The sequence below is a fragment of the Phocoena phocoena genome, chromosome 1 (genome assembly GCF_963924675.1).
Source record: "Phocoena phocoena chromosome 1, mPhoPho1.1, whole genome shotgun sequence".
Classification (NCBI taxonomy): Eukaryota; Metazoa; Chordata; class Mammalia; order Artiodactyla; family Phocoenidae; genus Phocoena; species Phocoena phocoena.
Window position 1 is genome coordinate 108351945 of NC_089219.1, and position 27986 is coordinate 108379930.

Genomic DNA, 27986 nt, shown 5'->3' on the forward strand with positions numbered 1-27986 from the left:
TACGGCTAAAAATGCAGTTACAGCTTCTTTTTCAAAGAGAAGGATGTGGCAAGGATAACCAATTTGATGTAATTTATAAGAGCTACCGGGAGGGGTGAAGCGAAGTGGTTTGATTGGCTAAAAGCTGAGTCCGATCGAACAGCCAATAGGAAAGCGGAAAGCAGACTCTTCGTTTGCATCTTGTACTACGAGGAAATGACGGCCTTGGTAAGTACCTACCAATCGCTGTGAACCACATTAAAGCCCCTTATTTGCATGCCAGGATTTTTAAAGCGAAGGCTTTCAAACAACACGCTGTTTTGTTTTTTATTGAGTGGCAGTTTTTTTCCAACTTAAGAGTGGTAGGTTTTTTTTCACCAAGGGAAATCCCAAGAAGGACCCAAAAGGACTGCAGAGAGCCTCCGGCAGATGTAGAGTTACTCCCACTCAAGGGTACCGAATTCTGAAGCTGATTATCCCCTTGAGCCCTAAATTACCCTCCAAGTCCCTCCCTTTCTGGCTCGTCAAAGCTAAACTTCTTAAAGAATATAGTACTACTAAGGCCTCCCCCTTTCAATTTACTCGTTGCCTGCAGTGTGGCTTAGCCCCATGCCACCCGCCACTGCTCCTCGGACTCCAGTTTGACCGAGGCTAGCATAGAATTAGTCATCCTCCTCTTTACCTCCCGGCGGCGTCCAAAACCGCCTTGAAGCTGAAGGCGGCTTTCCCTTGGCTTTCAAAATGTCGCCCTTCGTCTTTCCTCATCCTGCTTCTGTTCCTTTGCCCCTTTTTTTTTTTTACCTATTTATTTATTTAATTTTATTTCTCCCCACCCCAACCCCTCAACTCTGGCAACACCAAATTCCTCTGCCCGTCTTTAAATCCCGGTGTCCAGCTGGGCTCTGCCTCCCTACTCGCCCCTCCCCCACACTCCTCCATTCTTCACTCTCCCCGAAGAGTCTTACCCAACTCCATGCTTTCAACTAACACCCAAATTTGTTTCAGAAGCTCAGACCCATATACGTGACTGCTGACTGGATACTTAAACCTGTTTGTCCCAATAACTCGACCTATCCAAAAGCAAACTCATCCAAACACCCCCCCGCCCTTTGCTCTCTTTACCTGAATGGCACCAACAATCTTCCAGGTACCTAAGCCAGAATCCACTGTTCCCTGCATCTCAACAGCATATCCAGTGTTACTTATTTAACTTCAGCCTTTTCCTCCATGATCCTCTTGTTTGCCTCTCTTGGACTTCAGCAACAGCCCCTAGAGACTCGTTTGTGTAATCCTCCACCTACCTTCCATAGAAATTTTTCCTGAAAGTTCCATTTCTTTCTCCTCAGCTTCCCATCCCTGGGAGTTCTAAATCCCCACCCCATTTTCACCCTTTCCTGAATATCCCATAAAGCTGAAACCGCTGAAATGCGTCTGGGGGCTCCGAGGAGCTTCAGTTCTTTATGTCTCAGCGCAGAAAGAATTCAGCGAGAGGCAAAGTGACAGATAAGTGATTTATTAGAATACGACACTTGAGACTTCCCAAGTGGCTGGGTGAGAGGGTGCCGTGCTCCGAGAACTTAGTGGGCTACAGTTTTATAATCAAAGGAAAAGTGGGGAGGGGGAAAAGACCACCTTCTTCCTCATTCTTGAGTAGATGTCAAACTTCCAGCATCAGCTCCTCCTCCACGTGGCGAGGGGGGAGGGAGGGAGGCTCTTGTCCCTACTTGGTCAAGTTGGGACTGTCATGGTGCAATGGAAATGAGCCAAAAGGTGCTCATTTACCAAAAATGGTCAATGATCTCAGGTTTCAGTATAATGTCACCCTTTCCTTATATTTTTTTTGTTTTTAGTGTGTGGAGAGAAGCATGCCCTTGGAATCAGCTTACTGAGCTCACTGGGCAGGATGTGGGTCTCATGCCACCATTGTTTTATTGTTTTGGGGCATGTCTCATGCTTCTGTTACATAGTTTTGTTGCTATGCAGGCCTGCTTGATTGAGTGAACATTAACTTAGAGTGGTCTCCCATACCTTTTTCTTTACTTACAATCCCCTAGTAGGATTAACTATTTAATTACCTACTTTGTCCCTTCACTGTGTCCCTATCAAAGACAGGAGGTAGTATGCTATAGAGAAAAGAATAGACTTAAATTTTTCTCCCTGAGCTCTTCTCTAGTGTTCCTCTTTTATCCTCACCTTTGTTCAACTGACATTTATTGAGTACATGCTACCTATCAGGCAATGGGTATACAGATAATTGAGACTAGTACAAAGAGGTCTGTAATGAGATGCCTCTAGAAAATGGAGGCAATCTGGTGAACTCTGTAAGTTAAAATTAGTTGACATCAGCTATCTGTAGAGCTTACCCCTGGTAAGATGCTGGTATAGATTTGTGAAACACCCAAGTACAGTTAAAAGTAATGGGAGTGTTTCCTCAATAGTAGGATGCAACTGAAGACAATTCTAGCCAAACTGATTATAGTATTTCAGAAGATGCACGTGTTAATAGAAGGATATGGTCCACATACCATCTAAATGGGGCAATTACAGTAGGAATGTGTTGTGCTTCTCTAACACTTAAGAGTATGTGTCTGCTAGACACAAAGGTTTAGGCTGTTATAGAAGGTTCCCTGGTGAAAGCATCAGCTTGTTCTCATAGTCTGGGTGAAATGTTTCTGAAAACTATCCAACCCTCTTAGCTCAGGTTCTGCTCTCAATTAACAACTTTCCAATTATTCTACTTTAGGATAAAAATATGAGACTGAGAAGGGGAGAACCAGTATGGGAAGATATATCTATCACTAGAAGTTAATTAATTTGAATTCTGACCTATTCATCAATTGCTTGTGTATTTTGTTAGTGTAACTCTCTCCCCAAGAAGCCAGTCAGCTCTGGAAGTTCTAATAGTGTCAACTTTTCAGCCCTACAGAGCACAGAACAAAATACAGTAGTAGGGACCCCATGACAACTCTGGTACCCTTCGAGGCCCTGCTTGAGGGGCCAGCTGACCTCCTGATTTCTTTTTTACTTCTATCACAGTGACCCTGTGCTGTTAGGAAGGGTAAAGGGAAAAGAGATTATATTAAACCCTTATTAAGAGATAAGCCCTATGTTAGGGGCTACCTATGAAGTAGATATACAGTTGTACCTCGGTACCAGGACCCCCAGTGGATACTAAAATCCAAGGATGTTCAAGTCCCTTATATAAAATGGTGTAGTATTTGTGTATAACCTAAGCACAACCTCCCAGATGAAGTATCTCTAGATTACTTTTAATACCTAATACAATGTAAATGTTATGTAAATAGTTGTAAATACAATGTAAAACTATGTAAATAGTTGCTAGGGCAAGGCAAATTCAAGTTTTGCTTTTTGGGGACTTTCCAGATTTTTTTTTAGAATATTTTCCATCTACAGTTGATTGAATCCTCAGATTCAGAACCCATGGATACTGAAGGATGACTGTAATTGTTTCACAGATAAGGAAACCAAGGCTCAGAGGCGTTTAAGCACTTGCTGAAGGCCACACAGCCACTTACAAAGACGTGATTAGAACCAAGGTCTGCCTGACTCAAAGACTGTGCTCGTCATCCCTCCAAGCACACTACTTCACTAACTAGATTATGGGTTTCATGAAGTCACTTAACTTACCCAACCTCGCTTCCTGCCTCTGTTACAGAGAGAGGGAGAGCTGGAGAGCAGGAGAGTTAGAGAGTGAGAGTGAGAGAGCATGAGAGAGGGATGGAATTAGACTTAATACTTTAAATTCCATCTAGCTATAAAACTTTATTAGATAAGTCCAGATAGGCCAATATCCTACAAATTTTATCAGGCTCAGTTACTATCTATTGCTCCCCAGACCTCCCTTCCCAGCATTCTTACCAGAGCTATTAAAATATATAACAGAGCAGGCCATTTGTAAAAGTCATACACCATCACAAACAGGCTGGATCTTATCTCCTTTAACACCTCTGGGATTTTTAACCAAAAGCAGCTGAGTTCCTAACCAGGCAATCTAGTTAATCAAACATTTAGGGCATTCTGGGTCCATTCTATCATTCCAACCATACTTCTCTCCCTTCCCCTTTTCTTCCACCTTTCCTCAACTCCACCCCCAGCCCCCTCCGCACTGAGCTTCACATCATTCATAAGATGAGCAAGGCCTTTCCACAGCTCCCTGCCATTGCACATAACGTTGCCCTTGGCTAGAATGCTTTCAGCCTCCTCTGGACCTGCAAAATCCTCCTCATCCTTCCAGTTTCCACCCAGATATCACCTCCTCTTTCATGAAGCTTCCCTACTGTCACACACACAGCCTCAGTGTACCCACATCTCTTTGTTCATATCCTGCTGATAGCATTTAAGCACTGTGCCCTGTGTTTTGACCTTGGTCTCACTTCCTTTCTGTGACCACTTCAAGGGAGAGACCATGTCTTCTTCACCTTTAAATCAGGAGTTCTTTATTCCTTCTACCTGGCTCTTAGTAGGGTAATTAAATGTTTTTTGCATAAACAAATAAAACTATACTCTTAGAGAATTAGCATCTTCTCTAAAATATTTCTCTTTAGTCAACAAACCACTCTCCAAATGCTAGCTAGCTATCAACAGTAGACTGTGGTAGCCAGAGTGACAGAAAATACAACAGAAGCTCATCAATTAAATAAAAATCATATACCCTACCATAATAGAGTTGTTAGAATAAATGAGAATTAAATATAGAGAACCTAGTACAGAGATGGAACCTGAGATGCCCAGATGCTGGATTAGGAGGCAGAATAGCTTAATGGTTAAGAGCTCAAATTCTGCATCCTGACTCTCTGGGTTTGTTTACCAGATCTGTGACCATAGGTAAATTACTTACCTAACCTCTAAGGGTCTCTGCTTCCTCAATGGTAAAGCGAGAGTAGTAACAGTAGCTACTTCATGGACTTGTTGCAAGAATTAAAAGAGTTTATAAATGTAAAACATTTAGCATAGTACCTGTCACCAACAAAGCAGGGGATCTCAAAAATTTGAACAAATTTGCCATTTCAGAAATAAACATTGAGTTTATCCTATGACCACTCCTGGATATACACCAAACAGAAAAGAATGTTTACATCCAACGAAAAGCACGTACAAGGATGTAGTATATTCATATACTGCAATACCACACAATGAAAATGAACAAATCACTGCCACACACACGGATGAATCTCACAGACAATGTTGAGCAAAAGACAAACACAAATGTATTCATACTATGTCATTCTATTTATAAGAAGTTTAAAAACAGGCAAAACTAATCTATGGTGCTAGAGGTTAGAATAATGATTAACTATGGCAGGGTGGTATTGACTTCCCTGGGAGCCTTCCGAGGTGCTAGAAATTTTCTGTATCTTGATATGGTGTATTCCCATGTAAAATTAAGCTGTACGCTTAAAAAGTGTGCATTTCTTATGTGTAAATTATACATCAGTAGGGACAAATTAATTTTTCTTTTTTCTTTTTTTTTTTTTTTTGCGGTACACGGGCCTCTCACTGTTGTGGCCTCTCCCGTTGCGGAGCACAGGCTCCGGACGCGCAGGCTCAGCGGCCATGGCTCATGGGCCCAGCCGCACCGCGGCATGTGGGATCCTCCCCGACCGGGGCACGAACCGGTGTCCCCTGCATCGGCAGGCGGACTCTCAACCACTGCGCCACCAGGGAAGCCCCCAGATTAATTTTTTAATGAACAAATACTGAAGTAATCATCATAGGAAAAAGATGAATACTTTGTTGGGCATCTTACTCCTCACATTACATATTAGTGTTTATTAGTTTTCGTTTTGTTTTCTTTAATTACACGAGGCAGCCACCGTAATGTCTCAGTGCTTAAAGCCTCTAAGACTCTTAATCTGTCCATGACAAACCTTCACTAAATAGTACATATTGTCATGACTATGTTTTTATTAGAAACAAAGACACTAAACTTGCCCTAGGGAGCTTGCAACTTACAAAGCTTTCATTTATTTTTGCAACAGGAATAATGATGCTGGCCCTCTCTATTCACATACTAGCTCACTATCCATTCGGTACATTTTACCGAACACCCAAGTATGCCAACAGTGAGCCTGGCATAACACATGCAGTGAATACATTGCCTCTGGCCAGATCTCTCTTTCCACATGATTGGTTTCCTCTAGTCATTCAAATATCTGTTTAAATGTCCCCTCCACAGCAAGGCCTTCTCTGACCACAGCCTCCCACCATTCCCCACCACTGTCACTGGATTAGCAAATTACAAGGCCCTCACCTAAAACAAGTCCTTCTTAGAGATTCCATCTCTTTAACAGCACTCTAGTTGATTTACTTCTCTCTAGCCTGTCTCCTGCCTTCACTCAGATTATCTTGCACCAGACTACTGCCAAAGGCTTTTCTCCCCTTCTCCCTGCTTCCACTCTTCCCATTCCCTTAATATATTCCTCATACACTAGCCAGAGTGATCTTCTAATAGAAAATCTGATTCTTTTCTCACTTTATTCTTTTTCCCAGGTCATTTCACTCCCCTCACCCACTTCTCCGCCTTCCCCCCGCCCACGATCTCATTTCGTCTTCAGCGAGACTCTTGCTTCACATGCGCTTCTCAGATGCTAAAACTAGTAGACAAAAGCTTAATGAAAAACAGTACATAGACTCAAAGTATCTCCTACAGCTACAAAGGGAAAAAGGAAAATTTTACAATTGAGAAACCTGAGAGATACCACCTTAATCAATTAATCAGAATTATCATTAACCATGAGACAAATTGAATTATATGCCCCCTATATGCTTCAGTGAAAGGATTCAATATCACTTCTGCAGTTTTCCTGCCAAAAACGTATATCCTAAATCTGAATCAGAGTGAAACATTCGACAAACCCAAGTTGAGGGATATTTAACAAAATAAATGCTCTGTACTCCTCAAAAATGTCAAAGTCGTGAAAGACAAAAAGACAAATGAACTATTCCAGATTAATGGAGACCAAAGAGACATAACAACTGAATACAGCATGTGATCCTAGATTGGATACTGGCCCAGAATTTTTTTTTTTTCATTTTATATAAAGGACATTATGGGACAACTGGCAAATTTTGCATAAGATCTGTACATTATAGTACTGTATCAGTGTTAATTTCCAGAATTTGACAATTACATTGTGGTTATGTGAGAAAACGTCTTTTTTTTTTTTCTACTAAATACATATTAGCAAATATATATTAGTCAGAGCTCTTCAGAGAAATAGAACAATAGGATATATATGGAGAGGGCAAGAGCAAACAAGTGAGAGAGAGAGAGAGAGAGAGATTTATTATAAGAAATTGGCTCACATGACAATGGATGCTGACAAGTCCCGAGATCTGCAGGGTGAGTCAGCAAGCTGGAAACACAGGAGAGCTGATGGTGTAATTCCAGTCCAAGTCTGAAGGCTTGAGATCCAGGAGAAGCAATGCTGTAGTTCCAGTCAAAGACTAACAGGCTGGAGACCCAGAAAGAGCCAGTGTTTCAGTTCAAGTCTGAAGGCAGGAAAGAAGCCAATGTCCCAGTTCAAAGGCAGTCAGGCGGGAAAGAACTCTCTTTTTCCAGGAGGGTTAGCCTTTTTGTTCTATTCAGGCCTTCAACTGATTGGATGAGACCCAGCCACAATAGGGAGGGCAATCTGCTTTACTAGGTCTACCAATTTTAATGTTAGTCTCATCAAAAACCCCCTTACAGAAACACCCAGAATAATGTTTGACCAAATATATGGGCACCCTGTGGCCCAGTCAAGTTGACACAAAAAATTAACTATCACAGGTAGTTAGAGGTAAATGGACTTATGTCTGAAATTTACTCTCAAATGATTCAGAAAAATAATTATATATGTGTAGTTAGATACATAAAAAGAAACAAAGCAAACATGATAACATGTCAATATTTGGATAATCTGGGTATCAGGGTGAGGGGTATACAAGAATTATTTGTACTATTTTTGTATTTCTGTAACTCTGAAAGCACTTAAGAAAAAGTTAAAAATAAAATACACACACATAGAACCATACATCCAACATGACATCTGTTCTTCGATATCATAAAGACACTTCAGGATCAAGTCCAAAACAGAATTGGGCACCTAGTCTTTCCCTTCCCCACCCTTCCAAACCTGTGCTTCTTCCAATATTCTGTATCTTAGGGAACAAATGCCATCCATCCAGATGCACAAACCTGATAGTTATCCTTCATACTTTCCCTCCCGTAACTAGCCCATTACCACATCCTGTGGGTTTTACCCTCCCCATGTATATCTTATAGCCACAATTTATTTCCATCTTCACCTGCATGACCACCAGCATGGTCCAAGTCATCATCATCCCTCACCTAGACTGCTACACTAACCTCCCAACTGGTCTCCCTGCTTGCACTCTTACCTCCTCTACAGTTCTCCACACTGCAGCCAGGGATCTTTGCAAAATAAAAATTTAAAGATGGCTAAATTCAATGCATGATCCTTGATTGGCTTTCAAAAAATAAATTATAAAGGCAGTAATGAGACACCTGGGGAAATTTGAATGTCAACTATGTATTAATAACAGTATTGAACAAATATTAAACGTCTTAGGCGTGGTAATGGTATTGCGCTTATGTAGGAAAATATCCTTGTCTTAGGAGATATACGCTTAAGTATATAGCAATGAAATGTAAAGATTTTTGCAACTCTCAAATGGTTCAGCAAAAATGATGACAATATTTTTATTATATACACACATTCAAAGAGAGATTAGGGCTTCCCTGGTGGCACAGTGGTTGAGAGTCCACCTGCCGGGGACTCACATGACACGGGTTCGTGCCCCGGTCCGGGAAGATCCCATGTGCCGCGGAGCGGCTGGGCCCATGAGCCATGGCCGCTGAGCCTGTGCGTCTGGGGCCTGTGTTCTGCAACGGGAGAGGCCACAACAGTGAGAGGCCCGCGTACCGGAAAAAAAAAAAAAAAAAGGAGATAAAAAGCAAATCTGGTAAAATGTTGTCAGTAAATATAGGTGAAGAATAAATGGGGTGCTCATTGTACTAACCTTGCAATTGACATTATGTTAAATTTTTTGAGTGTGATAGGGTATTGTAGTTATTTAAGAGAATATCCTTGTTCTTAGGAGATACATACTGGAGTACCTAAGGGTGAAATGTCATGCTATCTGCAACTTATTTTCAAAAAAAGTATAGAAATACATTTTTAAAGTATATAAGTATCATAAAGTACTTAAACATAAAAGTATATATGTATAAGTATATAATATATATAAATGTAAAAAACAGTGAAAGGTACAGGATGCTGTTTTGCACTGTTCAACTTTTCTGCAGATTCGAAATTTTTCAAAATTAAAAGTTGGGGAAATACATATATGGAGAAATCGATAAAATATTAGGATACAAAATAAAATACTGGTTGAATTGACGAGTTACATATCATCTTGGAAAAATCTCATCCTGTTATATCCCCACTGAAAACCTTCCCTAGCGTCCTACTGTTCCTAGGATAAAAACAAAACTGCCTAACGAGGCCTTCTCCCCACAGGCCTATTCATTCACTCAGCTTCCCATCACCATCATCTCTGCCCCGTGGGCTCCAACCATATCTAACTACACCCAAAGGAACCACTCCCCCAAAGTTCTCTCTCCTCCTGGCCTTTGCTCGTGCAGCTACCACACTAGGAGGGGCTGAGAAAGGGATTGTTGTGCCTCTTATAAACTGTTTCTTTAAGTTTTCTCTTCTCCCCCAAGTCTGGACGACATGCCTCCTCAGCATCCTGCTCTTAGTCCCTTCACAGCCCTTAGCACACAGTATTGCAACTGTCCACTCACTGGTCCATCTTCTCCAGTGTTCTGTAAACTGCCTGAGGACAGGGCCTGTCTGTCTTACCTCCCCAGCCTCCAGGACTGGTCTGGCACACAATAATTATGTATTCAATAAATGAAATGGACTTCCATTTTCTTGTATGTAAAATAAAGGTGTTGGGCTAGATAATCTACAAGATGTATTGTCAATAAAATGAATCGAATAATCTCAATATCAATTGCACAGAAGTTCCCGTTTTCTTTACAATTCCTCAGGTTCAGAGCCTCCCACGACCTCACGAGTCGGGGGAAGTAGAGACTACAGTTCCCGAGAACCCTCAGGGAACCACGTGGTGCCGGCCCGGCCTATCGCGTAGCGAGGACTCCATTTCCCAGCGTGCCTCAGGACGCGAAGTCTACGTTTCGCTCGGAACGTCTGGAGTCCGGCGCTGAATGGGAGCTGCGGTAGCGAGGACTGAGTGCAAGGTAGAAAGGGCCCAGCCTGGGGTTCAGAGGGGACATAGGGACATTGGCTCAACCAAAAGCCCGGAGTTGCACATACCCTACTCTTGCAACCTCCAGCTCATTCTTTGCGAATCCCCTTAGTAAGGAACGTGCCTCGCGCGCGGGCTCTCTTTAATCCACCGCCTCCCTTCAGCGGCTCGCGGCTGGAGGCCAGATTCCCCCACGTCACACAGAGGAAAGAGGCGGTGCCTCGCGTCTCACTGTCGCGTCTAGGCGGACTCCCGGTGTGGACGTTGGCCGGGGGGCGGAGGCTGGGGTGGTTGAGAGACTGGTCTCTCACCAAGAGCGAGGCCCTGACCCTCACTGCTCCCGTCCTTGTCTCTGCCGTAGCTGATGCTGAGTGGGCAGCTGGTCGGAAGCCTGTTCTCCATGGCTGGCCGCGTCTGTGTGTCCCGGGGCAGCGCCAGATCAGGGGCCATCGGTCCCGTCGAGGCCGCCATTCGCACAAAGTTGGAGCAGGCGCTGAACCCCGAGGTCCTGGAGCTGCGTAATGAGAGCGGCGGCCACGCGGTCCCACCAGGCAGTGAAACCCATTTCCGCGTGGCCGTGGTGAGCTCTCGTTTCGAGGGACTGAGCCCCCTGCAACGGCATCGGCTGGTCCACGCGGCGCTGTCAGAAGAACTGGCTGGGCCGGTCCACGCCCTGGCCATACAAGCGCGGACCCCCGCCCAGTGGAGGGAGAACCCTCAACTGGACACGAGCCCCCCCTGCCTGGGCGGGAGCAAGAAAACTCGAGGAACTCCCTGAACCCTGAGAGAGAGGGAGGACCGGGATCGAAACGGGTTGGGTGAGAATAAACTACTGGAGCCTTCTTCCCTTCAATACAGTCTGGTATTTGTAAGAGTTGAGGACCTGGGCCCCATTCAACCGGCATATACAGGTTCTCTGGAGACAGCAGTTCATTTCACGTCAAGGTCAACCTAAGGAAAGCATACAATCACTCACTACTGCTCTTGCCCTGGACTATTAAGGAAAAGCTGCCCAGTTGTTTCGTGTTAAATTGTGACTTAAGGAACCACCAGACCTTATGAGTTGCAAGTAATCCTGTACATTAAAAGAGAAATTATCATATGAGGTGAATTGCTGTGTTGTTAAAGGCCTGTTGAACCAGTGCTACAGATGTTCTTGGGAGAAGAAAGATACTTGAAGCCTAGCATAGTCAGGAAGGGCTTCATTAAACCAGAAAGGAAAGGAAAGTTGTTGCAGGCAGGGGGAAGAACCCAAGCAAAGGCATGGAAGCTGGACTGGGCAGAGTTATTGGACAAGACAGCAGTTACAGACACATTTGAACTTCAGACTTGGGGAATGTTTGGCTTTCTATCAACCTGTCCATTTCCAAAAGGATTTACATTTGTTTGTGAGAAAAAAAACTTAAAAAAAAAAAACCACTAAAGCAGTGAAAAGATTATAATCTGGGAAGTAAGTATAGAAGGGGGAGAAAACTTTACATAGCCCTTTTTCTTATGAGCCTTCCAAATGTCATAATTCTGAGGGAAGCTCAAGTAATGTCTAGATAAGCAACTTTCTGATGATCTCAATGTGGAGATGGAACTTAGACAGTAAAGAGAAAGCTTGGTTAACATGTATCAACCGTTTCTGGCTAAAGAGTTTAGACTGCATCTGGTTGAGCAGTAGGGAGTCATTGAAGGGTGTTGAGGAAAGGATGCCAAAGAGCATTTTGGGGCAGATTGATCTGGCAGTGATGTGTAAGTGGGTTGGCATAGGAAATAGGAGGCACAGAGATTAACCAATGGTGAAGGCAGAACCCTGACCTAGAAGTCAGCTGTTGAAATGGAAAGGAAGGAGTTGATTTGAGAGCTACCATTTTTTAAAAGTCAGAAAATGGCTTGATTAGAACAGAAATGGACTAGAGTGAGAGGAGCGTCAATGGTAAACCTCAGGCAGTACTTTTCAGATTTCCTCACAGATAAAAATTCCCACCAGAGCTTGTTTAAAATGTGGATTCTAGGTCAACTCTCTTCCAAAAAAATTCTGATTCCACAAGTCAGGAATGGAATCTGGAATCTACATTTTTAAAAAACACACAAGGATTTGGAGGAAAGTTGGTTCTATTCTCAAGAAATATTACTCCAAGTTTTTGTTTATTTGTATTCATTTTTGGAGTTTTTAGATTTTTAAAATGTTTTTGTAAATATTATTTTATTATGGCAAAAACTCTTGAGATCTGTCCTCTTAACAATTTTTTTAAGGGTACAATCAATACATTATCACTGACTGTAGGTACAATGTCATACAGCAGATCTGTAGACTTAATCATCTTGCTTAACTGAAGTTTTATGCCTGTTGATTGGCAACTCCCCATTCCCTTCTCCCCCAGCCCCTAGTAACCAACATTCCACTCTGATTCTATTTGACTATTTTAGATAAAGTGGAATCATGCATATTTGTCTTTCTGTGACTGGCTTATTTCACTTAGCATAATGTCCTCATGGTTTATCATAGCAGAATTTCCTTCTTTTTTAAGGCTGGCAAGTATTCCATTGTTATGTACATACTATATTTTCTTTATCCATGCATTTGTCAATGGACGTTTAGGTTGTTTCCACATCTTAGCCATTGTGATATTCTGCAATGAACATGAGAGTGCTAATCCTGATTTCAGTTCTTTTGGATAAATACCCAGAAGTGGGATCGCTGGATCATATGGTAGTTCTATTTTTAATTTTTTGAGGAACTTCCATATTTTCCAGAGTGGCTGTATCATTTTCAATTCCCACCAACAAAGTACAGGGGTTCCAGTTTCTCCACATCTTTGCCAACACTTTATATAATAGCTATCCTGAGAGGTATGAGGTGGTATCTCATTATGGTTTTGATTTGCACTTCCCTGATGATTAGTGACATTGAGCATTTTTTTATATATACCTATTGGTCATTTTATGTCTTATTTGGGAAAATGGCTATTCAAGTCCTTAGCCCATTTTTTAATTAGGTTATTAGTTTTTTTGCTATTGAGTTGTAGGACATTACCCCAAGTTTTCAAATCTAGGAGACTGAGGGGGTGCTCCATCTGTAGAAGTGGAAAGGTCAGGATAGAGAGGCCAACTCAGGAAGTAAATGTGATGCATCATGTTACTCTGGCCTTCAGTTTAGAGAGAGAAGAGTTGTTTTTCCATCTCACATCTTCCCCTCCCAGGACTGTCTCAGAGTTGGACGTAGGTGGAGGCAAAGAAGCAGACATAGATTTTAAGGATTTGTTTCCTTTTTATTTTTCATCAATATTTTCATTTTTTACATCAACAGAGTTGGGTTTAGGGTTCCCCAGGAAAGTAAGGGAGATGGATGGGTCCCTCCAGGGGGTTGCAGGGGAGAGGGCTGCCTCCAGCAAGTGAAGGGTGAGGGAAGAGGGCACACACTCGCACACTGGGCACTGGAGAAGGCAGTCCTTTGAGCACAGACATCAAAGAGTTAAACAGTCACCACCTGGTTCATTGTTACAAAATGGGAGTGACCATAGGGTGGGGGGCACCAGACGCGGCATGAGGAGGGTGAATTTGGATTTTCTTTTTTTATTGTTGTTTTCACTTTTTTCCTTTTAACTTTTTTTTAACATTTACAAACAGCTAAAAACTACGACACATCACAGCTACGGTGGGGGAAAGGGGGCACCAAAGAAAGCAGCCACACAGAGTAGGGTGGGGCAGGGGCAGCTTAACCTACAGGGGCTGTCCTGTGGAAAGGGTGAGACGGGGAGACTGAGGCTTCTGGTCCCTGCATTAGGAGTCCCTGGCTTACTGCCTAACCTCTTCCCACTTTACAGGAGTTGCTGGGAAGGCCCCAGTTCCTGCCCCGCCCCAGCTCCTTGTGCTTTTGATCTGCTGGTTGGACCATATGACTGGTTTCTTTCCCTCCACCGCTCCCCTGCCTGTGAGGGGACAGGTTGGAGGTGGGAGGGCTTCTGTGCTGTGCCTGTCTGTGCTATAGTGGGTAGAGCCTCTCATTCCAGAGGAGGCCTGTGCTTCTTGAGAGGAGGGGAGGAGATGGACCTTGTCAGGTGCCCTCAGCTCTCCCTAGACTGTGGGATTCTTATCCCAGCCTGGCCTAGGGCTCCTCCCACCCAGGCCCGGCACAGAAACAAGATTAGGGGAGGTACTGGGGGAGGCAGGGTTGTGTGTGTGTCCACTGAAGTTACCCTTGGCTTGTATCTGAGGACAGCATAACGACACCCCCACCTCACAGCACGCACACACACACACACACATAAATGTACACAAGCACTCACACACACAGTCCTGCTGAGCTGCCTCAGAACTTAATATATAAATAAATAAGAATCAGAAAGCTAATTTCATAAAATTCAGGCTTCTTACTTGTAGCCCAAATTGAGAAGGAAATGGAGGCTAGGGGGCTGAGGTTTATTGCTACTCCCCCAGCATCCAACAGGAGGCGTGAGAGGGCACTTTACGCGCTTACGACTCTAAGTTCTTTTGGTCCATGGTCTACACTAGGCCCCTGCCGCCGGCATAGCCACACGCCTGTGCTTTCACCAGGGCCCAGGCAGAGGGAATGAGGGGGAAGGCAGGAAGCCTGTTCTAGAGTCCCAGGCGCCGGGAAGAGCAAGGGCCTCTCACTAACACTGGGGAGAAGTGTGGGGCCAAGCCTTCTCTTGGGCAAAGTCACGGGTGGGAGGAGGTGGGGGACAGGGCTGCACCCCAAACCTGGGATGGAGGAGCCTTCCCTGTAGTCCCTGCCCACGGGGTCACGCACGTGCACACACATACACACGAACACACGGCTAAGACACCAAACGGGAGCGGGGAATGAGGGCTCTTTGTGGCCAGGATGGCAGGGCAGGGAAGGGGAAGAAGGAATTGTTGGTCTCACAGTGTGCCTGCCACCCCCGAAGCCCCAGAGACTCTCACTGCAGCACCTGCCCCCGCGTCTCGGGCAGCTTCAGGGCCAGAGAACTACCAAGGGCAAGAGCAGCTGAGGCAAAGAGGATGGGGGCGGCCTTGGTGATTCCCACAAAGGATGTGAAGATGCTGATCCCCAGCACAGCTGCCAGCTTACACAGAGCATTCAGGAAGCCGAAGGCTGTGGTCCTGCTCAGGAGTCCCCCAGCGCAGCACGCAGGATGCAGGGGCCCGGCCCAGGAGCGAGACAAAGGGAAGAGGCATGGGAGGGTTTGTGGGGGAAGGGTGGGTAGGTGGGAAAGTGAAAGAGAGACGGCAGGCAGTGTCCAAGAGGAAGAGGAAAGATGGAGAGATTAGAGAGGTGAGGGATGCACATCAGGGAATACAGATAAATTGGGAGGCAAGGGGGAAAGGACACCAAAAAATTAAGACTTCAAGGAGTGAATATAAAAGCTACCAACTTGTAGAGGAGAAACTCAAGGGGAATATGTACCCTTTTACCCCTAAACATGCCTTTCCCAATCAGCCCCCTTCCTCACCCCTTTTCTGTCCTGTCCTGTGAGCACTAAACCTGCTGCCCTGCCCCTACCACACTCCAACTACCTCTTGTCCGAGGGGTAGAGTTCAACAGTCAACACGTCCAGCGCGTTCCAGGATGCAATGCTGACCCCCCCAAAAAGGCAGAGCAGAGCAATCATGGCTGACTCGCTGTTCCCAAAAGACAGGAAGAAGCAGGAGACACAGGACATCACGCTGGAGCCAGCTAGAGCCGGGGAAGGAGAAAGCAGCGTGAGCCTGGCCACAGCCCACACTGTCCTGTCGACCAGCGCTGAGCGCAGCCCACGATGAGACTCTCTTTTTGCCAAGGTACCCAAAAGAAAGGCTTTCCACTCATCCCCAACCTCCCTTAAAATTGTCTTATTAACAATTCAGTACCAACCATTTCTTCAGTGCAGGCTATGGGCCAAGCAACTTGATGGTTTACACGCATTGCTAATAAGGCAACCTCATGAGACAGGTACTATCATCACCGCCATGTTGCAGATGAGACAGCTGGGCTCATAGAGGTAAAGTGACTTGCCCAAGGTGGAGCTGAGATTCAAAACAGATGACCTCAAAGCCTGTGCCCTGAACTTGCTATTCTGCCTACCTCCTACCCGCAGAAGAGCTTCCCCACCAGACCCCTCCCCGTCCTGCAGCCACCCCCAAGCAGAAGACGTGAGAGACAGAACCTGTGTCTTAGCTTCTGGCTAAGCTTTCCACAGACTAAGCTGAGAAGCCCAGTGACAGCCTTCCCCTTCCCCCAGCCCCCTAAACGGTTCCGACACACCACCAGCCAGCCTCCCCGCCTTACCAAGCATCCGGAGCCTGCCAATCTTGTCCATGAGCAGGGCAGACACAATGTTCCCAGGAAGCACAGCCAGCGTCCCCAAGAAGCTGACGAAATACACCATGTAGGCACCTTCACCTGTCCCTGTCACGTCCAGTGGGCAGCCCTCCTTGTTGTGCAGGAATGTGCTGTTCACCAGACGGCTGTTCACAAACTTGTACTCGAACAAGTCTGGGGGCAAAGGCCAAGACAGGCGGACAGGGCAGATGTGAGAGCGAGGCTGCTACTGCTTATGCCCAGGGCTCTGCCTTTGAGGGGTTTAGCTGGGATGGCTCTCGGAATCATTCAGGGCACTCATGGCAAAGCATCAGATAACATCACCATATGAACTAGAACTCTTTACAGCACAAAATGACCATAGTCTACCAAATGAAACAGTGTGGCTGGCTGTTTCCCAGTTTTCTCATTAATAGTGTCTGCTTCTTTCCCATTCATTCTTTTTGTCTGCTCTAGCTGACTATAAGCAGTAGCAGTGCCATGAGTTTAGGATAAATTAATGAGCAAAATATTAAAAATCATTAAAAATCCTATCCATTATTTTTTCCTGCAAGGTGGAAAAACTCACCCAGTACTCCATTTAGAGGTGGGAAACCTCAGTCTAGCTCACAAAACCAGCCTTTCATGTGCATACAGTTTGAGAATCACTATTAAAGAAATGGATTAAGGCATGGACTCCCTTTTCTCCACCAAATATCCCTTTTATTGTTTTTCTGTTTCCCAAGGACACTGTTGTGCATGATTTTTGCCCTCTTCAAAAATGCATTAATATCACCACACTGAGCTGTTTCAATTCTAGCCAAAGGCAAAGAAACCTGATGTTTTTGTCAGATGTTCTATTTATCACAGAAAAATGTTCAATTTCCATTAGATTTTGGTAATTATTGGTAGTAGCTAATAGGCCCCCATACCACCTCCAAGGCTCCAGAGAGCTCAGCTTGAGAACAGTGAGTTAGGAAATGAAGAAGGCTCCTTTTCCCTGGCTCAAGATCCACCCAACCCTTTAGTCTATCAGCCACTAGCCACCCCACCTTACCAGTGTTATAGAACACGGTGTTGATGAACGTGCAGTTGCGGAAGAAAGTGTTGCTGGATGTGACATCCTCGAAATAACACTCCTCAAATAGGGAGTCCTCAAAGGACACTGACTTCAGACGCAGCCCAATAAACCTGTAAGGCCAGGATGATGAGAGCCACTTTCCCCTCATCCTTAAACCCTCCTCCAAGACTCAGTTCCTTAGTGAAGTAACAGGAAGCTGCAGCGCTGAGGAGAACCACGGCTCCTTGCCCCCAAACACCTTGTCTCCAAATCCCCAGACTCACAAAGGAGGCAAAGGGTAGAGGGGGTGGAAGGAGTGAAGTGTAGAGGTCCCCACATACTTGTCATTGAAGTACTGTCCCCCTCGGTGGATCTGATTCTCCAAGGTGAAGTTAAAAGTCACGTGCTCTACACGTTCCCCAGGGAACACTTTGGTGCGAGCTGCATAGTCCACAGCCTGGAGATGGCGGATCATGTCGGGAAACCAGACAGTCAGGCCATAGTAGCTGAAGAGTCAAGGGCAATGGAATCAGACAGGGCTCCAGCATCAGGGCCACGCAGTCCAGAAGGAGGGCGAAATAGAGGAGTCAGCTCATGTTAGGACCTTGCTCACCTCCCCAGCCTCATCTCCCACCTCATCTCATCTTTCACCAATTGCTGTGGTTCTGGGGGACTTCAGGTTCTTCTAACCCTCCCACCATATTATTTCTTACCTCCCAGGCATTTATTTGCTCTTCCTTCTGTTTAAAACAGTCTCCCCATCCCACCCTCAGCCTATCTAACTCCTATTCATCCTTTAGGACTTAGATCCCCTCCCCAGCCCACCCCAGATCTGGGCTGGAAAGCCTGCTCATGTGTTCCAGAAGCACTTCCCCCACCGTGGCACCCATCACACTGCTTTACAGCTAGTTTTCTCTAGCTCCTGGACCAAAATGTAAACTCCATGAGGACTGGGACCACATCTATTCCATCGCATCAGAGTACCTGGCACAGAACAGAAATGAATACTGTTCAGCCTGTAATATAAGTTTGTTGGATTAATGAGTGAAGTATAGGGTGGAAGATAAGAGGGGCTCTGAAAAGCACCTTCCTCATTATTCATCCCCTTCACTTCCATTTTCTCCACCTCCCTCCCAACCCACAAACCATCACATCCCCCACATACCACCCGTCCCACCCACCTCCTCACCTGAACGACATGGTGAACCACACACCCATCATCATCAGAGTGATGCGGCGATATTCTGGACCAAAACAGGAGAGGAAATTCCCCCAAACCTAGGTGGAACAGGACAAAGCCAGACAGTGGCCGCTAGCCAGTAGTTTTAGCACCTAAAGATCCCCATTTTTCTGCCCTACCACCTCCCTCCAGTTCACGCATCACCCCCACACCCAGGCTCAAGCTCTGCCTTCCTCTCCATCTCTCCCACTCCCTTCTTTCTCTCCACCATCCCATACCCCATTACCTGCCCTCCCAGGCTCAAGGCCCGGACCCCCCAGCGCTGGTACCAGGTCCCTGTGTCTGACTGAATCTCAATCAACTCATCCTCCTGATGAATTGTCTTAATGTGGGTTACCTAGGGTCAAGAGAAGGAGCGAGCAGTCACACAGTCTGTACTTTCCACCCCTTCCAGGTACCTCAGTTTCTCCCGCAGTAGCAAAATGGGAGGCAGGAGGTGGACATGATACACTGAGGGATCTCGTTGAGGGAGAGTGTGGCCAGAGCTGCCTAGGAAGGTGGGTGGGGACTGCGGGAGGTATCCAAAGAGGGGCCAGGTGGGGGCTTGGAGGACTGAGGGGGAAGACTGTGGCTTACTGAGAAGACTCGCTCAGGATGCCCCTTGGCTCGCATGTTGGTGTCATGGACCTGCTTCAGTACCATCCAGGCCTCATCATGTTTCCCGTTCTAGAGCCACAGACACAATCACCACATCCAGGTTAGCCCCTCCCTGACCCAGGGTTATAGACCCCCTCCCTCAACCTGGCTTATGGAATCACAGGACACAAAAAGGCTCCTACCCCCAACCCCTATGTGCCCCTATGTGACCTACGGGCACATCCATCATCCACTCTGAAAGAGCCCAAGCGGGACGACAGCAAGATATCATCAGACTTGGGTAAGAGTGGGGGAATCCAGGGTCCTAACCCAGGTCTTAGGGAATCCTCTGGTCCAATGGAAAGAGAAAACTGAAAACAAGGGAAATGATGATGGTGGGCAAGCATGTAGTCAGAGAAGGGGCAGCATCCTAACCCTGCTGGATCAAGATAAAGTTGAAGGGGGAAGGAGTAGGCAGTAGATCCTCTTTTGAACTGTAAAGTCAGGGCCAGGGCCAGGACCTCTGCCTGCAAAACCTTAAGCCACCCATGGCTGAGCAGGTCCCATGGTTTCTCCACCCACAGAACTCCTCTGGAAACACATTCTAAGACAAAGGAAGCAAGATAAAGTCCCCCAGACCTTGGACCCTGTGAGGAAGGAAAGCAGCCGCATAGGACCAAACCAAACCCACAGTGGGTGTTGGAATACAGGAGCCCCTGCTGCCCTTCCCCCAGGCCAGCCCCAGCCCCAGCCCCATTCACCTCCAGGAAGAAACGGGGGCTCTCAGGCTGTGTGGTCAGAGCCCCAATGGCAAACACAGAAGGAAAGGCGCAGACGAGGACAAAGACCCTCCAGCTGTGGAACTGGTAAGCGGACCCCATCTGAAAGCTCCACCCTGGCAGGGACAGAGTCACAGCATCAGCAGAGAGGCCAGAGGCTGGAAGGTCCTACCACAGGGAGCATAGGAGAGGAGGGAGTCTGGGGTGCATCTTCTGGGGGCTGCTCACCGTAGTGGGGGATGATGGCCCAAGCCATAGCAGCTGCGTACACTCCACCAATCATCCAAAACATGCAGAGCCAGCTCAAATGCTCCCCACGTTTCTCCTGGGCCAGAAACTCCGAAAAATAGGAGAAGACGATGGGGATGGACCCTCCAATCCTGGAGGGCATTGCAAGAATTCAGCATCGGAAAATGGCCATATTCTTGATCCCCTCCCTGCCCCAGTGCTCTGGATCCCCAAGTCCCTTTCATCTTCCGGACCTTTTAAAGAGACTCTTTCTCACACGTGCCCTATAAGCTCCCTCACCACCAGCCATCAAGCACTCATCCTTGGGAATCTGGGAAACAGGCAGGCAGGCCTCCGGGAATGGGAAGGAACAAACATTGAATGTTGAAGATGACTACAGAGTTGGAAGGGAGGGAATATAATTACAGAAAAGAGGGGAAGTCCCCAAAGGAAAAAGAGCAAAGAGGCATCTGAGGGCACATATATGGGAGCAGGCCAGAAAAGAGCTTGGAGACAATGCAGAGAGTACATGCAGGTGGCTGAGGAAGTGTTGGAGTTGGGTGGGTCAGGACTTCAGAGTTCTGGCAGGTGGGGGTATTGACAAGGTCTGTTACTGAATGTAGGAAATATTTAGACTCTGGAAAGGGGATAACTCAAGGGTCCACAGGTACCCAGGGGTGAAGCTGAGACCCACTAGGCCTCTTCATGGAGCCAGGCTCAGAATGGAACTAAAGCATAGGGTGGAAGACTCAGCAGTGAACCACACATGGAATGGCATTCTGGACAGGCAGTAGACAGGTCCTGGACAGGGAGAAGCTGGCCTGAAGACGGTGGGAAGAGAAAGGAATTCATTCATTCAACTCACACATATTTGAGGTGCATCTGTTGTGCCTGGCACTGTGCTGGGCCCTAGAGATATAACAGTGACCAAGACCCAGCCCTGTTCTCCAGGGGCTTAGGAAGTGGACACTCACCCGACGCCAGAAAGGAGGCGGCAGAAAAGGAAAGTGCCATAACCCTGGACGAAAGATGAGAAAAAGGCGAAGACGCTGTTGACTGAGAGTGATATGAGCAGACATTGTCTTCGACCCAGCCGATCAGCTAGCCCTCCCCAGAGGAAGGCTCCCACCATCATGCCCAGGTAGACAATGAGGCCTGGAAGGAGGAAAACAGGGGCAGAAGGGGTATGAGCAGACACATTTCAATTCTTCCACTTGCCAAATATTTAAATGAGCTGAAACTGCAGGAGCATGGATGGAGGATCTGAAGGACCTCTAGAAGCTAAGTCTACCCAGAGATGAGAGCAAGTGAGAGAAGATGAATTATGTGAGCAAAAATGGAAGGCCATCTCTGCAGGCCAGGGGTTCAAAGGCAGGGATGCAGGTATGGGAGATCCCTAGAATTCTCCTCTTTCTTTCCCTCATTCCTTCTTGCTCCCTCTTACTTCTCACTCTCTTGCTGTCACGCACACACATGTACACGCACACACATACGTGACACCCCCATCTCTGGCTTGCCTGGAATGAGGAATGGATCTGCCTAGATTCTCAGACCCTCCCAGGGTCCCCTCTATTCTCTCTGCCGTGATGCCCTCAAAGCAGCAGGAGGTGTCTCTTATGTTTCCTGGGAAAGAAGCTCCATTGTTTCAATCTTCCCAGGAAATCCCATGCACAAAATCCATCCTTTACTCTTTCCAGCTCCAATACCTCTGGTCCTAAAACTCTCCTGTTTCTTACTTCCTTCATAAAATCAGAGTTGGAATTGATCTTAAAAGTCATCTACTCCAAACTCTGCATTTTACCCAGGCCCAAGCCAAGCCCCAGGGAGAAGGGAACTGCCCAAGATCTCATGGCAACTTGGCGACAGAGCAAGACCTGATCCCTTCTGAGTGAATCTAGGGGATTTCTTCCCTCTGGGTCCCCATCAGGAAGGGCCATTAAAGACCAATCGCTGGCCCCTGAACACTCCCAAGGCTAACCAAGAGCAAGTGTGACCAGCTTCTCTGGTTGAAGGCTGAGGATTCTTCCCCTCCCCCGACCACCCCAAACTGACTCTCCTCATGTAAACCAAGGAATTTGGATACTGACTTCTTGTTCCCCCCAAAAGGGGAATGGATCAGGATAACAAGAGGGAAGGCTCTGAAGAAACATTAAATGGGGGCCCATCCCACCATGGCCACCTCCTGCAGAACTAAGCAGACCACCACCCAACCACTGGCCCAAGCCCCAGCCCAGCTGCCCTCCCTCAGGCCTCTCTCGCATAAGCAACCTCACCATGACCCAACCCCCAGAGGAGGGGGTGGGGGTGGTGAGTTTGCAGAGGAACCCTGAACCCTCTGGGGACATCTTGGGAGCAGGGCCCTTGGGAGCCCAGTGGTGAGGACAGGAGCAGTTCTCAGGAACAGGAGTGTTTCCAGAGTTTGGGGCAGGACGGGGCTAGAGTGCTCGTTGAGAATCTTACCCAGCATGCCTTTGTTGGAGTCAGACAGGCACATGTCTTTCTCAGCACTGGGCAGCACGAAGCCCACCACGAAGACCTCGACACCATCAGCCATCAGCGCCAGACCAAGCACGAAATACAGTGTCCACTGGAAGCGGCCATGGCCACACTCCCGTAGGATGGCTTCATACTGCTGGGCCAGTTCTTCCCGTTCTTTCCGCCGCTGTGCCTCTCCCCGGCCCCCAGGGGGGCCCTCCCCATCACCCAAGCCCCCCCTCACTCCAGCCAGGGGTGCCCCATCTGCCATCCGCTCGCCTTTGCCCCCAGACTCTGCACGGGGGATGCCCTGATATTCCCCCTCATAGATCTCATCATCCTCGTCATGGCCCTCAGTGGCATCACTAGATGCGCCACCTTCCTCCTCATCCTGGGCCCCTTCCCCGCGGTAATAGCCGTCAGCAGAGGCAGGGAAGTCATCATCATCGTCCTCCTCCTCAAAGCGGGAGTAGGATCTCCGGGAATATTCATCCTGGACTCTGTCCAAGCCCTTCACCACCTTCTTGGCTGCGTGCTTCTTGACTTCCTTGGCAATGTCTTTGGCCCCACGGATGAAAGCTGCCCGGTCTCTGAAACCCTCTTCCATGATGGGGCTTTGGGAATACTTCACCAGATCTCCTACACTCCTTATTCAGATTTTGCTCAAGGACTTGTGGAGTCAGAAAGACCCCGTCCCCCTGTTACTTAGAGGAAGTGTGTTCGAGTATCTTTGGGCACAGAATAGGAGAATATAGGGCTTGGCCAGTGTGTGTTTAGGAGGGGAAAGGAGGGAGAGGAGCTTTGGCCCACACCCACTTCAGTTGGGTGCATTGGGAAGGGAGAAGGGGAGAGGGGGAACAGGAAGGGGAGGGGGAGCCAGGTTGCGGAGGCTAAGCTGGGGAGCCAGGATAACTCAGAAAAGGCTGATACTTCTCTTCCAGGAGCTTCTGGAGATCTAGAAAAAAATAAGAGGGAGAAAAAGGAGGTTGTGAGGCGTAAGACGCTGAAGAAGGCCAACATAGAGCTCCTGCTGACACAGAGCCCCACCTGGGCCATGTGTTACAGAGATGGTCTCCTTGCCTCAAGTCCCACTCGGTAAAAAGGGATGACTACCTGGGCCTACTACGGGCCATTCAGTATAAGCCCCCTTACTTTGACCTTGGAGACTAGACCCATGGGATTTGCTCCAAAGTTACAGTCATCGACCCAGAGCCCTTCTCACGACCCCCTGCCCCACATCAAGATCAGACCTTTTGCTTTACCACCAACCTGCCAAGAACACCAGAGGAAATAGAGAAACCAGAACTCCCTACTCCAGTCTGGTCTGGGTTTCTTACTGGGGGTGGAGCTTGGGGAGAAGGTAGAGAAGGAGCACTGAGTCCTCCAACCTGTTGCCTTCAGCCCACTGATGGCATCTGAAGGTGGGGCTTCCACAGTCCTTCCCTCAGGTTTCATGTTTATAGGCCTCACAGGGAGGGGTCTTCTCCCAACATAGCTCAGTGGGTGAAAGCTCAGCTTCCAGAGTCAGACACACTTGGGTTTGACTTCCTGCTTCAGCACTTGCTAGCTAAGTGACCATGGGCATGTCTCTGAACCTCCAAACCTTAGTTACCTCTTATTTAAGCAGGGAAAAGTAAGGATTAAATGACATAATGTGTGTAAGCTCTTTACCATAATACCTGGCACGTAAAAATTGATGAATAAATATTAGTTATTACTCTTCACAGTGATAATAATGTATGGAGATGCCCTCTACTCCTTCACAAGATACCAGAACAAAAGCCCTGTGGGTGCTCTTTAGGGTGAGCAACAGAAAGGGATACTGGCAAGGAGAAAGCTGGTTCAGTGCAAAGCACATGACAGTTACACGACATAAGTTGAAATCCCAGCTCTGCCATTTACTAACTGATCTTGAGAAGGTCACTTAACATCTCTAAGCCTCAGAGTCCTTATATTTAAATTGGGGATAACAATCTCTATTTCTCCAAGTTGATGTGAGGATTTAATCTCACAACAGACATTCTATTAGTTTCCTTCCTTCCTATTAGATTGAAAAATGTGAAAGAAGCAGCAAGCAGCAAGGGCAAAGCAGGGGAGTCATACTTGGATGCTACTGTATCCTCCCAAAACAGAGTCCCAAGACCCCTCTGTCTGTGTGCAAACGAATTCCAGCAGCTGGACCCACACTGTCTCCCTCCAGACAAACAATGGAAGACTCACAAAAAGGGAGATCCGGAACCTAAGGTCATGGAAAAAAAGGCAGATCAAAATCTAAGAAAGAGGTGATGACTGGCTATTGCCACCTTCCTTCAGGATGTCATAAATAGGCCCCCCTTTCACTGGTGGGGGTGGGAGTGCAAATGACTGATCAAACACATACATTTCCAACATGGGGGTCTAAGGTCTATAGTTGCACCTCATTCCCCCATGGCCTCCCTTCCTAATCCCCCTTAATCCTTTCTGCTCCTCCTCCAGGAGTCAAGGAAAAGGGAGTCCATAAATACCGCATTGCGTAGGAGGCTGATGTAGAAGGAAGGGGGCCTTGGACCTCCCCACCATAAAAGTCACCCTCCAGAGGCAGGCATAGGAGAACCCCCTCTTCCTTCATAGAAGCAGAGGAAGCAGGACTAGATTCTGATCAGAGATCATTCCCCTAAAAACATCCTGCCTCCTTCTGCTCCCACCCATCCAGGGCCCTCATTAAATATCTCACACACACACACACACACACACACACACACACACACACACACACACACACACACACGGTGGCCCTGGCAAAGAGGGTAAGTAATGCTATGTAGTTCAGAAAGAAGCACTGGCAAGCAGAGTCCTACCCCTCAGGTCAGATGTGGGCACTGGACCACGATGACCAGAACGAGTGACCCCTACATCACCTTCTTTGCTTTGCAGTTCAGGACCCAAACCATCCCCCATGAAAGAAAGGGAACAGTGGAATCCCCTTCGTGCATGCAATTTGCTTGCCTCTCCTCTTTCCCAACTAGAATCTCCCTCCAAACCCTGAAGGAGGCAGATGGACCCACCAGGAGCCATGCCCCTTGTTTGTTAACACTATCCACCCCTGAGAGGTATGGGAAGCGTAGAGAAGGCCCCCAGAGCCTCAGCAGGATATGATGGCTCAACAGCCAGCTCCCCCAGGGCCAACAAGCCCAGGAGGTCAGGATGGACAGAAGGAAGACAAATTCTTTGAGCTGGTGAGGAAGTGGTGTTATTTTTAGCCCCCAAAGCAGCACAGGGTGGCTAAGCCTGTGGGAGAGGAGACAGGACTCAGAGAGGTGGGGGTTAAAGGAGACAAGATTCAGGGTTACAGGGCCCTTTAAGGTTGGCTGACTTCACCTGACCGGAAAATGTGCCCAGGAGATTTTCTGCAGAGGATGGAGGGGCGGGGGGACTCTGAGCAAAAGCTTCCTTTCAGGATAACTGAATCAGCCCTGGATAAGTGGAGGAGGGTCCAGAAGCCCCCTCCCCCCATCAAAACCCCTGACTTTGGAAGCCACCTGGATTTCCCAACCCACCCTAGCCCAGGTGACAAGGTCATCAAGAGCAGTCACTTATCAAAACATCCATGGAGGGGGAGGCTCTGAAGCACCCCTCCCCATTACAGCTGGGTGATTGAGCCTCGGTCCCCACCCCAGGACAGCCAAGGCTGCACCTCCCCTCCCTACATGCTACCCTAGGGTTAGGAAGATGGAGTATCTGAGGGAAGAAGATCAAGGTGTCAGCTGAGAATGACCAAGACGGAATACGGAAAGGCAGGGGTGCAGGGGGAGAACTCCAGGCGCACACGCGCAGAGACTGCCCCTGCCATCATCTGCGGTGACCGTCCCCATCCCGCTCCGCTCTGGTGTAAGAGACGAGCCCCTAGAACTGACTGAACCGATTCTCTGAGCGCCTCCCCTCACCCTTGATTCTGCTGCTGGACGAGTGCCTACTCAACACCCCTTCCCCCCACCCCGGAGCAACTGCCTCCATCCCCCGCCATCCGTGCCTCTCAGCCTATTCATCTACCACCTCTACCTACCCAGCGTTTCCGTTCATCATTCCCTTCCCTCCCTCCTTCTCCTGCCCTTCCTCCAACCCCCCCCCCCCCTCCCCGCGCAACTCGAGTCCAGGCGCACAGACTGAGGCAGCATCCATACTCTGGCCCCAGCCAAGGTCATTTATCACTCATGGGGGGAGGTAAGGAGGCGGGGGAAGATGAGTTGGGAATTGGAGTTTGAAGGAACCCTGTTCCACCTTACAACCCCCAGCCCGTTAATGTCTGAGGAGGGTAGTAGAGACTTGGTTAAGGTAGAGAAAAACACCCCTCCTCCCTATATATATGTAAATATATGAAATATGTATATATATATATATATATATATATATATATATATATATATATATACACATACACACAATGTTTTTTTTCTCTCCTTCTCTGATCAGCACAGCAACCACAATAAACGTCCATTCAAACCACCACCAATTCCCTCAGCCTTAAAGAGGGACGGTCACCCTTCCCACAAGCAAAGCATCGGAGGATAAAATGGCTGCAAGGCAAGGCGAGGATGCTTCTGCCCGGGGCGGGGTGGAGCCGAGAGACTGAGAGAGGGGTCTTACCTGGGCTGGGTCCCCCGGATAAGGGAGTCCGGGTGAGGGCGGGGGTCCCGGCCGTGGGGCTGGCGGCAGCGGCGACTGCTCCGGGTACCAGGGGAAGCGGCAGCGCAGACCTGCCCCCCAGCAGGCTCCGGCCCCGCCTCCGCCCTCCCCCTCCACCCCCCCAGTGCCACTGAGCATCGGGAGAGACCATTGTTGGGGGGGGGGGGCGGTGGAAGAAGAAAAGAGGATGGGGAGGGACTCGGGGCTCCAAGGAGAAGTGTTGACGGGGCTAGCGGGGCTGTCACAGGGACAGCTGGAGATGACACACAGCCCCTTCTAGTTAAAGACTAAAGGATCTAAGGAAAGTAAAACTGGTATCAGGGAGGCAAGTGGGAAGACAAAAAAGGAGATGGTGAACGAGGAAGCCCCTTCCTCAGCGGCCCAATCCCAGAATGGCAGGACCGACGAATTTCAGGG

General features: G+C 47.7%; 2 protein-coding genes across 2 annotated transcripts; one reads left to right on the forward strand and one right to left on the reverse strand.

Annotated features, from left to right (window-relative positions):
* The first annotated feature begins 10642 nt into the window (after positions 1-10642).
* Positions 10643-17096, forward strand: BOLA1 (bolA family member 1). The gene is made up of 2 exons (XM_065898220.1): positions 10643-11096; positions 15905-17096. The coding sequence occupies exon 1, from the start codon at positions 10643-10645 to the stop codon at positions 11054-11056; it is 414 nt and encodes a 137-aa protein (XP_065754292.1). The 3' UTR covers positions 11057-11096; positions 15905-17096.
* On the reverse strand, positions 13511-27614 carry SV2A (synaptic vesicle glycoprotein 2A). The gene is made up of 13 exons (XM_065898219.1): positions 27531-27614; positions 22893-23862; positions 21407-21587; positions 20433-20584; positions 20187-20320; positions 19426-19515; positions 19076-19186; positions 18799-18887; positions 17951-18115; positions 17607-17740; positions 16538-16744; positions 15787-15946; positions 13511-15372 (listed from the first exon to the last, which is right to left on the reverse strand). Exons 2-13 carry the CDS (start codon positions 23512-23514, stop codon positions 15189-15191), a joined length of 2229 nt encoding a protein of 742 aa, XP_065754291.1. The 5' UTR covers positions 23515-23862; positions 27531-27614; the 3' UTR covers positions 13511-15188.
* Between the last annotated feature and the right edge of the window lie 372 nt (positions 27615-27986).

Excerpts from the sequence above, each read along its gene's own strand:
- SV2A (XM_065898219.1), bottom strand. The coding sequence starts at position 23,514 with ATGGAAGAGGGTTTCAGAGACCGGGCAGCTTTCATCCGTGGGGCCAAA. Across the intron at positions 17,741-17,950 it reads GGACAGTACTTCAATGACAA|GTTTATTGGGCTGCGTCTGA; the intron begins GTATGTGGGGAC and ends CTGGCCTTACAG. Across the intron at positions 15,947-16,537 it reads TGGCAGGCTCCGGATGCTTG|CTGGCTCCAGCGTGATGTCC; the intron begins GTAAGGCGGGGA and ends CCCCGGCTCTAG.
- BOLA1 (XM_065898220.1), top strand. The coding sequence starts at position 10,643 with ATGCTGAGTGGGCAGCTGGTCGGAAGCCTGTTCTCCATGGCTGGCCGC.